This window comes from Saccopteryx leptura, chromosome 2 (assembly GCF_036850995.1).
Source record: "Saccopteryx leptura isolate mSacLep1 chromosome 2, mSacLep1_pri_phased_curated, whole genome shotgun sequence".
NCBI classification, from domain to species: domain Eukaryota; kingdom Metazoa; phylum Chordata; class Mammalia; order Chiroptera; family Emballonuridae; genus Saccopteryx; species Saccopteryx leptura.
The window spans coordinates 236626530-236641355 of record NC_089504.1 but is presented as its reverse complement, the minus strand read 5'-3'; the positions used below and the strand labels follow the sequence as shown (position 1 = coordinate 236641355).

Below are 14826 nucleotides of genomic sequence, written 5' to 3'. Positions count from 1 at the left end.
ATCCCCTTTATCCCTGGCTCCCAGAAAACATCTTAGGAGCTAAAGAGATTTAAAAATGGGAATCCTATCCAGGTAGCTCAGTGGGTTAGAGTGTTGTCCCAATATGCCAAGGTTGCAGGTTCAACCCCTGGTCAAGGCACATATAAGACTCAAGCAATGAATGCATAAATAAGTAAAACAAATTGATGTTTCTCTCTGTCTCCCTCTCTCTCTCTAAAAATAAAATAATAATAATAATAATAAGCCCTGGCCAGATAGCTCTGTTGATTAGAGCATCGTCCCAATATGTAGAGGTTGCTGGGTTTGATCCCCGGTCAGGGCACACAAAGAAACAGACAGGTGTTTCTTTCTCTCTCTATCTCTCTCTCTCTTAAATCAATCATTAAATTTTTTAAAAAAGGTTTTATTTACTGATTTGAGAGAGAGAAAGGTGTGGGGAAGGAGCAAGAAGCATCAACTTGCAGTTGCTTCTCATATGTGCCTTGACCAGACAAACCCAGGGTTTCAAACTGGCAACCTCAGCATTCCAGATCAACACTTTATCCACTGTGCCAACACAGGTCAGGCATCAATAAATAAAATTTTTAAAAAAAGAAAATGGGGATCTGTGGGCCCCTTCCTAAATCAATAAATGAATAAAGACATTATAGAAAGATTTGTTGCATTTCATTTAGAGACAAATAAAAATATTTACAGAGAGTATAAAGTTTTATGAGCTGCCCCCTACTCAGAACTGATGAGAATAGGTGTGGATGGCGACCATGAACAGGACAGGGCTGGGGAGGTATCGACTGCAAGCCCATGCAAGATGCTATCCGGGACAGGGAGGGTGATGCAAGGCCCCAGGTGACAGTTTGCTTTCCAGTGTGCCTTCATTCCCTGGCAGGGGTGCCTCCTTCACACCAGACCCTACAGACCCTCACTCACCTTCCTAGGATCTGAGGTGTGTGTTGCTAAACCTCTCAAACTCACCCCTCCCAGAGTGGAAATGAGCATTTTGGGAAATGGCAGAGAAAAGACCCAGTGCCTGTGTGCTGGTTTGTATTTTATTCTGTATCAGAGACACTTCACCTGCTTTTTCAAACCCTCTTCCTCCTCCATGAACACAAATTGCCATACCTTACAAGTATAGGCCTGGCAGGGCTTGGGAACAGACATGATCACAGGCAAGAATTAGGGAGATGCCATTGAGCAGATGGCAACCGAGGCAGCCCGGGGCCATCCACTCCCAGCGCTTCTTCCTGTGTGATCGCAACACACTTCCAAGGTCGACCTAGTACTATCCTGCTTCAACAGAGAAGGAAGCTGCAGCTCAGAGAAGTCATGAAACTGCTCTGAGATTTGAATCCAGACGTGTGTAACTGCAGGTCCTGGGCCCTTACTATGACATTGGGCTTTGCACTTAATGGCAATGACTGCACGGTGGGTGCTGCTTTTAAGTGCTGTGCTCAGAGCAACTCAACTGAGCCTGACACTGGCCTTGTGAGGCAGGTGCCACTGTGGCCTCGTTTCAGAAGATGCTAAGGCACCGAAAGGTGACAGCTTAGCCCCAGGTCCCACGATGGCTGAGTGGAGGAGTCAGCAGGCCAGTCCTCAGTCAGCTGGCCTCCAGCGTGAGTAGTCCTAACCACTCCACTCTCCCTCTACGAAGGGAGATGCTCTGGGCTCGTCACCTCTCAGCCCTATCCTGTCCTCCCCTAAGGGCAGAGGCCAGGCCTCCCCATCTCTGTGACCATAACGCCATCTGCAGTGCCTGGCACCCACCCAGCAGGGCTGCAATAAATGCCCCCAAGTCAATAAACAGAGGAGATAAACTTTAGTTTCTCTGCTTGACCATTTTATCTCTTAGCTTGAACTGGCCTGGAACCCAGGCTCTCTATAGTAATTGGCAAAGGAGAAAATGATTATAAATTAACAAGCTTTTTTGCCCTGGCTGGACAGCTCAGTTGGTTCAAGCATCATCCCGAAGTGCAGAGTTTGCCAGTTAGATCCCCGGTCAGGGCACATATAGGAACAGTTCAATGTTCCTGTCGCTCTTTCTCTCCCTTCCTCTCTCGCTAAAATCAATAAATAATTTTTTTTTAATTAACAAGCTTTTTCCAATTTCCAGCTGCTCCCTTTCCCCCATGTCTCAGCCCCCACCTCTCCCTCCACACACAAAGAAGCATAAACAAAGAGTTTCAGAGCCACAAAGGACCTCAGAGCATCCAGTCTGGCCCAGAGAGGGTAGGTAATGGCCCCAAGATCACACAGCTGAGTGGTCCCTTGATAAATTGTCCTGGCACCTGACTCTTCTACTAATGGAAAGAATACATCAGAAGGAGGATGGAGGTGCCTTCGCTGGAGTCCAGATTAGGCGGTAATATCAATATTGGGAGTTTTCAGACCCCCATCTGCTGAGGGTCTGGGTTCAAATGGCGCTCTGGGCCTATGGCAATCTTGCTGGGAAACCTTGGACAGACCCCTGAACCTCTCCAAGCCTCAGCTTCTTATCTAGAAAGTGAGAGAACTGGTTCACTTCCCTCCCCAATATCTTTTATGTTTTATAATTAAACATTGTTAAAACATGTTATAACCATATTTACAGCAGAAAGTTAAAAAACAGAAGAAAATTTAAATTACTAATAATCGTACCACATAAAGACAATGATTATTAACAATTTGAAGACAATCCTTCCCTTCTTTCCCGCCACACACATTTATTAAGCACAAGCATTTTGTGTGTGCTTAACATGTGTCAAGACTGTTCTAAGCACACTACATACACACGTCCACAGTCCTTTTTCTGGAACTCCCAGGGCCTCTATGGACTTCGGAATTGGGAAATTATATTAGGAAGGTAAAACTGTAGTTACACATTTTCATGTTAACATTTCAGCAGCAGAAGACACAAACATTCACATAAAATGGGCTGAACACTATAAATAACTCCACAACTATTTCAGTCCAGTTTGCTGTTAAATGTGTTCACTGCCAACTCATGAACTTGAGTTTCGTAACTTTTAAGTTTCAGGACTGAGTTGCGCAATCCTGAACCCATCCCATCCCACTCGGTCCGCACATGCATCCCACAGGGCAGCATTATTAGGGTAACAAGCTGGTAAGAGGCAGCTTTGGACATGGTATCTCATCCCAGGTACATGGTGCACTAGCCACACTGCTGCTTGTTAAAGAAATGGGACAACCCTGTAACCTTCACTTCACAGTACGTAAGCATCTATTTTGCCACGTCATGTTATGTTTTCATCACCTCTATTTCTGAGGGTTGCATGGGAATTCCAACCCTCAGGGACTGTTTCCAAGTACAAGGAAAGGCCAAGTCCCAACCTCTGGCCTGAGATGAACCAAAAAAAAAGGGGAGAGACCAGGGAGGTGGCAGGCAGGGGAGACCTGGACAGCACAAAGTCACTGGATCTACAATTTTAGCCAGCTCTTGTCAGCTGGGAAAATAGAAGGAGGTGGCGGAGGGATTACATACCTATATTAAAAGCAGAAGAAAAATTCAAAATTGGAGTTTAACCCCAGAACTAGTTCTCAAAATTATAAGATTTAGGCAAAAAAAAAAAAAAAAAAATTAAGAAAACAAATATTCTACTTCTGTTAAAGAGCAACAACAAAATGTCTATTCATTGTTCCTTCAAGCATCCATCCACTCACTGGTCCATTCCCAGACTCATTCGTGCACCATGTGCTCTGCATGTCCCAGAAATACAGAATCCTGTCTTTTACAGGTTTGAGTTGCTCGTTTCATTCCTGCGTTTGTCAAGTATTTATCCAAAGGCAGCCGTGAGTCCACACGAGGCTAGGTAGTGGGGAAAGCGGAGACCCCTGTGTTCATGGAGCGTGCAGGAGACAGTAACATCTAAACAAGTAAGGAAACCGATGACATAATCTCAAGGAGTGTTGTGAAAACAACACATCAGAGTGACGGATGTAGAAACTAGGGGCGCAACAGGAATACTTTACAGGTGGGTGAGGGAGATGGGGAAGACCCTCGGAGGTGGGGACTTTGATAAGCAAAAGCTGGGGGATTGGACAGGACTGGAATTTACAGGGCCCAGGGCCAAACGTAGAGCTCCTTGCTCAAAACTTATTAAGACTCTCAGGATGGTGACAACAGAGCACTCAACCGAGTGCGCACACTGCCGAGTGCGCACACTGTGTGCCCACACAGGTCAAGGCCACGGAGCAGGCCCTGGTGGAAGGTCTAGGACGCAAAGAAGAAAAGGGAGCGTCTCAGCTCACAGGGCTGAGATGGGGAGGGCACAGCAGGAAGAACAAGGGCCCTCCCTTTGCAGACTGCTTCAAAAAGAGCTCCCCGACAGCCACCCCAGCCCTGGCCAGGTTGCACAGTGGATAGCGGCAACCCAGCGCCCCAGAGGTCGTAGGTTTGACTCCCAGTCAGGGCACTTGCAAGAAGCAATCAATGAGTGCACAACTAAATGGAGCAACTAAGTGAAACGAGTTGGTGCTTCTTTCTCTCAAATCAATGAAAAAAAAAAAGAGCTTTCCCCCAGACATTACACATGTGCATTTTCTATCCATGGCCTTGCTAGTCTCCCAGTTGGTGGCCTGGCGGGAAAAGACCCAGGTGGACCACAAGGTGACCTTCAAGTGGCACAGAGACCAAGTGGCTCTGGAGGAAATTGTGTGTGTATGTGGCAGGGGGTAGGGAAGATCCACAGATCCTTCTTTGCTGTGGTTTCCATGTGAGCACAGAGCCCTAGAATAAACTCTCCAGGCCTTTGCTTTCTGTCTGAGAAACAGGGAAGGAGTTGGAGCCAGGCTAGAAGGACTGGTCCAAGCCCCTACTTTCTGTTTCCATTTTGCAGAAACTGAGTCCAAATGGTCAGGAGGTTTGCCTGAGTGTGCAGACCAGTGAGCAGCTTACCAGGAAAAAACATAATAAAGGGAACTTCCTGGAACTAACAGGGACTCTGTCACCCTGTTGGCCTTCCATGACAGGCTTCATTTCCTCGATGCTCCAGCTGGTGGCAGGCAAGCAGCATGCCAGCCTGCCCACCCCCAAACTCGATGAGCCACATATGAAACCGGCTGGAGCATCTGACCTGGGGGGCACCCAGGAAAACGCATCACTACTCTCTATAAGAGAATAGTCCAGCTGTGGCCCTCCACAAAGCAACACTCCTTTGGGGGGAAGTGTTGGGAGTCCCCCTGAATACCACTTCAGAGAGATAGCCCAAGGCCCTACCAGTGGTATGAGCAGAAGGGTCAACAGAGGACCGCCAAAGACCAGACTACTGGGGTCCGCAAAGATGCCAGAATACCAAGGAGAAAACTCTGCAACCAGGTAACAGTACGCAGCCTCATTTTGAGGCATTGTTTCCAACCGGCTGGAACATGGGTTTTGACATCTTTTTTTTCATGCCGCCAACCCCTGGAGTCACCAGCACTAGAACGAGTGTCTAAACCTTGACTCCCCAAAGATACCTCCACATGGGATGATCACTAGTCAGAAACAAGGAACACATGTGGTTCCCCTCCAGTGGGGACTGGAAACGTTCCTCACGGAAATACCAGAACCTGGGCAGCACCAGCAGAACTAGCCTAGTTGCCCCCAGGGGCTAAGATTCTAAATTTCCCAACTTTGAAAAGCACATGGACTGGAGACAAAAGAACTGTGTATTCAGTAAGCTTTGTGACCAGGGCTCATACCTCAGGGGGCTGGTCCAGCCTCCTCACACTACAGATGAGGAATTGGAGGCACAGAGAAGGTAAGAGATCTACACAAGGTCACACAGCACATCAGTCCTCCCTGCGCCCAACACTACCCTATATGTACATTCATCTCAACGTTTGGTGCCTCCAATTTATTAAAAAAAACAAGATTCCTCTGCTCCTTGCCTCCATGCTTTGCTAGGAACAAGGCACAATAAATGATTTACTTACAATGCTAAATTTCTATGCAACGAAAATATCAGGGCTGGCAGAGCCAGGGTTGAACCAGGTGCTCTTTGTACCATATGCTGAAGCCTTTTCTTCCTGTAACCCTTCCAGAAGCTCAAAATAGTCTTCCCTTGGAGATCATCAGCATAGGAAACATGCACATTTTCTTTTTAATTTCTCTTTCTTTCTTCCAGTAACCAGGCTTAAAATTAAGCTCACTGGGAACTTGGGAAGAGCCCATCTCCTTACCCAGGTTTTTCTCATTTTGGTAGAGCATCTACAAGGACTGCCTGAAAGCACAGCCAGTGAGATCCCACCCCCACCCCAGGGAAGGCAAACCGGAAGGAGAAAGGGACCCTGGAAGGGGGCAGAGTCCTTCCTGGTGCCTCTTGTCTCTGCTCTCCTATAGTTCCTGAGTTATCTACCTGGGTCTACTGTATCCCATTTGGAATTTGGGAATGGAGGTGGCAAGTTGATAACAAAACAACACCCCTCCCCCAATAAAGCTACCACCTGCACCCCTGGGACAGTTCCACCTGTGATAGACCTATAGCTACTTGTTTTTAACAATCAGATGGACAATATATGGTTACAGTAATTGATTTTCTCCTTTTGAGGCCCTAGGAGAAGGCCTACTTTTCTGTTGTTAGCTACCTGTTGAATAAATGAATGGAGAAATGAACAAATAAATGAATGTCGATATAGGAGGCAGGGACACTTTCCTGTCCTCCAGGCTCCCATCATCCCTTGTGGCACTCACCAGACTTAGCTCATTGGCTTAAATTATAACTAGTTACATGTAAGGTCATCTTCCCTAACTAGGTTGAGATGGGCTAGAAAGTGTTTCCTGGACATGTGGCAGTTTAAGAAATGATTCTAAAAGGAAGAAAGGAAGGAAGGATAAGGTCTCCTGCTTTTCACACAGCTCCCCTGGAAATGTTGGCATCAGTGTGGATGGCTTGACGAAGCAGGCAAGGGTGCAGACCCCTCCCTAACTCTGCACCTCCTTCCCAGTTATGAGGACAAAGGGCACATTACCTTATAGTGGGGATGGGGGACTCGGAGCCACCTGCAATCCGAGCAGCCTCCAGGGACAGGGTGCCCAGGCTGGCCCGGCTGCCCTTGCGGGAAGAGTCCCGGAACGAGGCAGTGCCAGGGTCCTCATCAGAGGAGTTGTCGTCAAAGGAGCCCAGGATGAAGTTAGTCATCAGCTGCCTCTTAATGTGCTCCTGCTTCTCATCTTCTTTGGAGAGGGGTCTGGCCCGGGCCTGGGATCTGCCTGGCAAGGACAGGCCATTGGTATCTGGGACCTCCAAGCCTTGGGTTCTTGTCCCGCTGGCTGGGGAGGCATCGCGGGAGGGAAGGGGACTTCTGGGGGGATTCCGATGTGGGGGTGGCCGGGAGGCTCTTCGCTGACAGGCATCTTTGGGACCTTTGTGGGAGGCTGGCTCAGCCTGGTTAGAACTCTTCGGCAGAGAGCTGCTGTCCCCATTACTCTGCAGTGGCTCCTCTGAGCTGTCGGACGCCGGAAGGGGCTCCTGGCTCGGGATGAAGCTTGCCTCCGGTTTAGTCTTGGTGATTGGCTGGGAGTCCGTCATTTTCCCCCAGATTTTTAACCAGGAAAAGAATATCAGACAAGATAGAAAAAGAAGCAAGACCATTCAGAAAACCTGTAAGGAGAAAAGAAGAGATAATTTAGGGTCTGTGTTATCAAGTTCTTTCTCTCTTAAAGGAGCCAGTGGGGTGAGAGACAAATGAGGTCTGTATATTCAGCCAAGAGAGCCGGAGGGGAGACGTGCTGGGCAGAGTGGAAAAGGGTCCTCCTCCCGGCTCCTGGCCACCACCAGCTGGGTTCCTGGCTACATTCCTTAACCCCTCTGAATCTGTGCATCTCACCTCTAATTTAGGTACATTAACACATGCTCACCATAAATCATAAACATGCATGCGAGAGAAAACTCCATGAGATCATGTAGGCTAAAGGGCTCTGTTACGGTATCATAATATCCAAAAAGCAGAAACAATTCAAATGTCCATGAACTGATGAATGGATAAACAAAATGTGGTCCATCCATACAATGGGATATTATTAGTCATAAAAAAATAAAAGAATTAAATGCTGATACATACTATGATCCATACCCAGAATAGGCAAATTCATAAAGACAGAAGTGTGGTTGCCTAGGGTTAGTGGGATTGGGGTGATAGCTAGAGGACACAAGGTGTCTGAAGCAATGAAAATGTCCTGAAATTGAGGGCAGTGATGGTTGCACAATTCTGTGGATATACTAAATACCACTGGCTTGTACACTTCATATGAGTGAGTCATAGGGTGCGTGAATGATATCTCAATAAAGCTGTTACCTAAAAAGAGACTCTTCACTGTATTCTAACTTGCAGATATAAAGGGACTGTCACCTTAGTCGTCATCATCTTCATCACTATCATCACCATCATCATTATTATTATCATAATCATCACCGTGGAAAGAAGAAAGGTACCACCTTGCCTTATTTTCTTCATAGCGCTAGTGCACCTGACGTGGGGTGTGCTCACAAACAGAAGGAAAGGTCAACAAGACCATGGTGAGCCTGTCTGTTCTGTTCCAGCATCTAGAACAGTGCCCAGTATAGCGAGAGAGCTGAATGATGGACAAGCGTTCATTGTGTTGAATGCATTAATTCAGATATTCTGATTTCTAACCCATGCTTCTTCCCTCCACACTAACTTTGCCCTACTAATGGGTAGATAATTATTATTTGAAGGAAATATTGTTTAAAAAGCTAACAAAAGCCCTGGCCAGATAGCTCAGTTGATTAGAGAGCATAGTTCTGATATGCAGAGGTTGCCAGTTCAGTCCCTGGTCAGGGTACATACAAGAACAGATTGATGTATCTGTCTCTCACTCTCTCTCTCCCTTCCTCACTCTAAAATCAATAAATAAATTTTAAAAAATTAAAAATAAAAAAGCTCACAAAAACACAACCTGAACATGTTGAAATTTCAGAACCACCATTTTGCTACAATTCTATGACTAAAGCATTTGAAAATAGATTATAAAGCTTACACATATCAATTTAGTATCTAAAAGTTTTTTTTTTCCTCTTTCAGTGTCAACACAACATTCCTATGGGAAGCAGAAAAGTTCTCAAGATTTCCCAGAACTACATGGCCTGCATATTTCTTGCACACTTTGGGCAGCAGAATTTGCCAAAATGTTGTTGTCAAGGGTAACTTCCAGGTAATACACAGGGTTAGAAGGGATTTTGTTTTAAGGTTATCAAGTTTTTCTTTAAAAGAAAGGGTCAGGCCCTGGCTGGTTGGCTCAGTGGTAGAGCGGCGGCCTGGCGTGCAGGAGTCCCAGGTTCGATTCCCGGCCAGGGCACACAGGAGAAGTGCCCATCTGCTTCTCCACGCCCCCTCCTTCCTCTCTGTCTCTCTCTTCCCCTCCCGCAGCCAAGGCTCCATTGGAGCAAAGTTGGCCCGGGCGCTGAGGATGGCTCTATGGCCTCTGCCTCAGGCGCTAGAATGGCTCTGGTCGCAACAGAGCAACGCCCCCTGGTGGGCATGCCGGGCGGATCCTGGTTGGGTGCATGCGGGCGTCTGTCTGACTGCCTCCCGGTTCCCAACTTCAGAAAAATACCAAAAAAAAAAAAAAAAGAAAGGGTCAGTCCAGGATGGTTCAACATCAATCAATGTAACAAACCATATTAATAGAGCAAAGGACTCAACTGACACAGAAAAGCATTTGACAAAATCCAGCACCTTTTCATGATTAAAACTCAGAAAACTAGGAATAGAAAGGAACGTCAATGTAATAATGCACATTTACGAAAACCTAATATATACTCAATAGTGAGAGACTGGATGATTTCCCCCTAAGATCAGGAATAAGACAAGAGTGCCCACTTTCCCCACTGCCATTCAACATTGTACTGGAAGTACTAGCCAGAGAAATTAGACAAGAAAAAAATAAAAGGCATCCAAACTGGCAAAGAAGATGTAAAACCATCTTTATTCTCAGATGACATGATCTTATATGTAGGAAATTCTAAAGAAACAATAACAACAGAAAACAAAAATAAACAAATTCAGTGAAGTTGTAGGATACAAGATCAACACACACAAATCGGTTGTGTTTCTATACACCAAAAATGAACAATCAAAAAAGGACATTTAAAAAATGGAAATTTGCGCCTGACCAGGTGGTGGCGCAGTGGATAGAGCATAGACTGGGATATAGAGGACCCAGGTTCGAGACCCCAAGGTTACCAACTTGAGCGCAGGCTCATCTGGTTTGAGCAAGGCTCACCAGCTTGAGCCCAAGGTCGCTGGCTTGAGCAAGGGGTCACTTACTCTGCTGTAGCCCCGTGGTCAAAGCACATATGAGAAAGCAATCAATGAACAACTAAGCTGCCACAACAAAGAATTGATGCTTCTCATTTCTCTCCCTTCCTGTTTGTCTGTCCCTATCTGTCCCTCTCTCTGTCTCTCTCTTTCTCTGTCACAAAAAAAAACAAAAACAAAAGGAAATTTGCGATTCTATTTACAAGAACATCCAAAAGAGTAAAATACTTAGTAATAAGTTTAACCAAGGAGGTGGAAGACCTGCACAGTGAAAATTAGGTAACATTGCTGAAAATACTTAAAGACCTAACTAAAGGAAAGGCATCCTGTGATTTACTGTTGTTAAGATGGGCACTACTAAAAGCGATGTACAGATTCATATGGAAATACAAGAAGCCCCAAATAGCCAAAACAATATTTAAAAAAAGCACAGAGTTGGAGGACTCACACTTCACACTTTTAAAACTTACTACAGTATCAAAGCAGTGATACCAGCATACAGACAGACATACAGACTAATGAAATAGAACTGAGAGTTCAAAAACAAACACCTTTTTCGACAAAGGCATCAAAATCATTCAATGGGAAAGAACAGTATCTTTAACATATAGTTCTGAGACAAATGATTTCCACATGCAAAAGAATGAGCTGGACTCCTCACTTATACCATATACAAAGATCAACTCAAAATGGATCAGCAACCTGCCTGACCAGGCGGTGGCACAGTGGATAGAGCGTTGGACTGGGATGCAGAGGACCCAGGTTCAAGACCCTGAGGTCGCCAGCTTGAGCAAGGGGTCACTCAGTCTGCTGTAGCCCCCGGTCAAGGCACTCATGAGAAATCATCAGCAAACAACTAAGGTGCCGCAACAAAGAATTGATGCTTCTCATCTCACTCCCTTCCTGTTTGTCACTCTCTCTGTCTGACTCTGTCACAAAATAAATTAATAAATAAAATTAAAATGCTTAAAAAAAATTTTTTTTAAATGGATCAGCAACCTAAATATAAGAGCTAAAACCATAGACCTCTTAGAAGAAAACAGAGATAAATCTTCATGACCTTAGATCTGGCAATGTATTCTTAGATATGACACCAAAAAAAACCATGAGCAACAGAGGAACAAATAGAGAAAATGAACTCACCAAAATTAAGAAGTTTTGGGCCCTTGCCAGGTACTCAGTGGATAGAGCATCATCTGGCATGCCAAGGTCACAGGTTTGATCTCTGGTCAGGACACAAACAGGAAGCAACCAGTGAGTGCATAACAAAATGGAAAGAACTAAGGTAAGTGGAATAAGGAATCAATGCTTTTCTCTCTCTCTTTCTCTCTCCCTTCCCCTTCCTCTCTCTCTCAAATCAATGGAAACAAATTTTTTTTAAAGCAATCTTTTTTTTTTTAATTTTTTTTTCTTTATTCATTTTTAGAGAGGAGAGAGAGAGACAGAGAGAGAGAAGGGGGGAGGAGCTGGAAGCATCAACTCCCATATGTGCCTCGACCAGGCAAGCCCAGGGTTTCGAACCGGCGACCTCAGCATTTCCAGGTCGACGCATTATCCACTGCGCCACCACAGGTCAGGTGGAAACAATTTTTTAAAAATTAAAAAGTTTTGTACATCAAAAAGGTACCAAGAAAGTAAAAAGCCAATGTACAGAACGGGAGAAAAATTTTGTAAACCATATATCTGGTAAGGGCTTGGTATCTAAAATATACCTGTATATAAAGAACTCCTACAACAACAACAACAACAATGTTGGTCAAATAAGTTTGTAAATATGATATATATGTTTGCTCGCTTATGGTTTGTATTGGGAGTGGGGGACAGGCTGTAAACAGGCTGGGTCGTTATAGCCTAAGGCTTAGTTTTAAGACTAAGCTTTTCCCCACACCCTTGACTGATTGCATGATGTAGGGTGGTGCACTCTCATGAGGAATCCCATTATGCCTCAGATAAGTGACTTTGTATCAGAGACTTCCTTGTTTATATATTGGATTAAAGGTTTTGAATCTACACTATAAAGTGGGGCAGACTGGGAGCTTGCTCTCTCGGTTCCTGAGATTAGCATTAGAGGAGAGTGCAGAGAAAGGCCACATGGAGGAGACCAGGAGAAGCAGCCAAGATGGTGGAGTGCTGAGTGAGAAGCCAGTTTGTGCAGAGTTTGTGCAGGGAGAAGGAAGGAGATGGGGAACAGAGGTGAATAAGTTTGGTGAGCTAGAAACCTTTGATTCTAGGAAACTCGCATAAGTCAGTGGCTTTGGGAGCCCTGAATGGAAAGGGAAGTGTTTTCCCACTGTATGTTTTTACTTGCCCGCAGGGTGCAAGCTAGGATTAAAAATGATGGCCCACTGCCCTGGCCGGTTGGCTCAGCGGTAGAGCGTCGGCCTAGCGTGCGGAGGACCCGGGTTCGATTCCGGCCAGGGCACACAGGAGAAGCGCCCATTTGCTTCTCCACCCCTCCGCCGCGCTTTCCTCTCTGTCTCTCTCTTCCCCTCCCGCAGCCAAGGCTCCATTGGAGCAAAGATGGCCCGGGCGCTGGGGATGGCTCTGTGGCCTCTGCCCCAGGCGCTAGAGTGGCTCTGGTCGCAACATGGCGACGCCCAGGATGGGCAGAGCATCGCCCCCTGGTGGGCAGAGCCTCGCCCCATGGTGGGCGTGCCGGGTGGATCCCGGTCGGGCGCATGCGGGAGTCTGTCTGACTGTCTCTCCCTGTTTCCAGCTTCAGAAAAAATGAAAAAAAAAAAAAAAAAAAAAAAAAATGATGGCCCACTAGTTCTTGGCTCCATTGTTTCATTACCAACTGTTTGAATCTAATGCGAACCTGCCTGGGCCAGTGATGGTGGCTGTGATGGTGGCCGTGGCAACTGGCCATACAAACAAAAAGACAAACGACCTGATTTACAAATGAACAAAGAACTTGATTATTTTATCAAGGAAGATATACAAAGGGCCAATAGCTGGTGAAAACATACCCAACCACCTTAGTCATAGGGAAAAGCAAATCAAAATGACAATGTACCACTTCACACCCACTAGGATGGCTATAATCAGAAAGGTAAGGAGGGAGGAGGCTGGAGGGGGGGGGGGAGAGGGACAGAGAGACAGAAAGAAAACAGAAAGTGTTAGGTAAGAATGTAGAAAAATTGGACCCCTTGTACAATACTGGTGGCAATGTAAAATGGTGCTGCTGCCATAGGAAACAGTCTGGTGCAGGGGTCGGGAATCTTTTTGGCTGAGAGAGCCATGAACGCCACATATTTTAAAATGTAATTCCGTGAGAGCCATACAACGACCCGTGTATGTTACGCATTATCCAGTAAAAATTTGGTGTTGTCCCGGAGGACAGCTGTGATTGGCTCCAGCCACCTGCAACTGTGAACATGAGCAGTAGAAAATGAATGGATTGTAATACATGAGAATGTTTTATATTTTTAACATTTTTTTTTTATTAAAGAATTTGTCTGTGAGCCAGATGCAGACATCAAAAGAGCCACATCTGGCTTGCGAGCCATAGGTTCCTGATCCCTGGTCTGGTGGCTCCTCAAAAAATTAAACATGGAATTACTATGTGACCCAGTAATTTCAGTCCTAGGTAGATTCCCAAAGAAATGAAAACAGGACATGTGTTCACAGCACAACTCCAACTCTCTGGTTCCCAAGCCCCTGCCCTTACCCAGGCACTACTGACATTTGGGACTGGAGAATTCTTTGTGGTGGGGGACTGTCCCATGCATTGTAGGATGTTGGACAGCATCCCTAGCCAATGCCCACTAGAAGCCAGCAGCACCTTCCCTCAGTTGTGACAACCAAAAATGTCTCTGGACATTGCAAAATGTCCCTGGGGGACAAAATTGCCCTCAGGTGAGAACCACTGACCTTAACTCCTATACCTTCACCTCAACTCCCTCCTGCTTCTAGCTGGGGAGGTGGGAGCTTCGGGGACAGGGTCTATTTCTTACTCATTTCTTACATATAGTAAGTCCTCAGGAAAACCTTTAAAAGCATAGTCAAGAAAGGTCAGAGTCCTGAAATTGCTAGGCTTACACAGCCCTCAGGATAAATTTTGAAATCTGGCAGAGGACATCACTAACAATGTAGCAAAGGTGATCCTGGCTTCTCCAGGTGCTCCTACAGGTTCAAGTTCTGCATCCACCCCAGAACCACTCTCCGCTCATGCCCTCTGCTGATCACTCGGCCGAGCACTTGCACAACTCTGCAGCCAGCTCGCCCCAGGCTCTTTGCTTAGCCCAGGGGTCCCCAAACTTTTTACACAGGGGGCCAGTTTACTGTCCCTCAGACCATTGGAGGGCTGGACTATAAAAAAAAAACTATGAACAAATCCCTATGCACACTGCACATATCTTATTTTAAAGTAAAAAAAAACCACGGGAACAAATACAATATTTAAAATAAAGCACAAGTAAATTTAAAACAAACTGACCAGTATTTCAATGGGAACTATGCTCCTCTCACTGACCACCAATGAAAGAGATGCCCCTTCCGGAAGTGCGGCAGGGGCCGGATAAATGGCCTCGGGGGGCCACATGCGGCCCACGGGGCCATAGTTTGGGGACC

General features: G+C 45.9%; 1 protein-coding gene across 4 annotated transcripts in view; it reads right to left on the bottom strand.

Annotated features, from left to right (window-relative positions):
- ACACB (acetyl-CoA carboxylase beta) overlaps positions 1-14826 on the bottom strand; it is a 115879-nt gene that overhangs the window by 82948 nt on the left and 18105 nt on the right. For 2 of the 4 annotated variants that reach the window (XM_066370699.1, XM_066370697.1), the window contains 2 exons: positions 11398-11479; positions 6946-7577 (listed from right to left, as the gene is read on the bottom strand). In XM_066370699.1, coding sequence (XP_066226796.1) covers positions 6946-7568 — 623 coding nt within the window. In that variant the 5' untranslated portion in view covers positions 7569-7577; positions 11398-11479. The remainder of the gene's footprint in view (positions 1-6945; positions 7578-11397; positions 11480-14826) is intronic. The other 2 variants (XM_066370695.1, XM_066370698.1) reach the window with 1 other exon arrangement.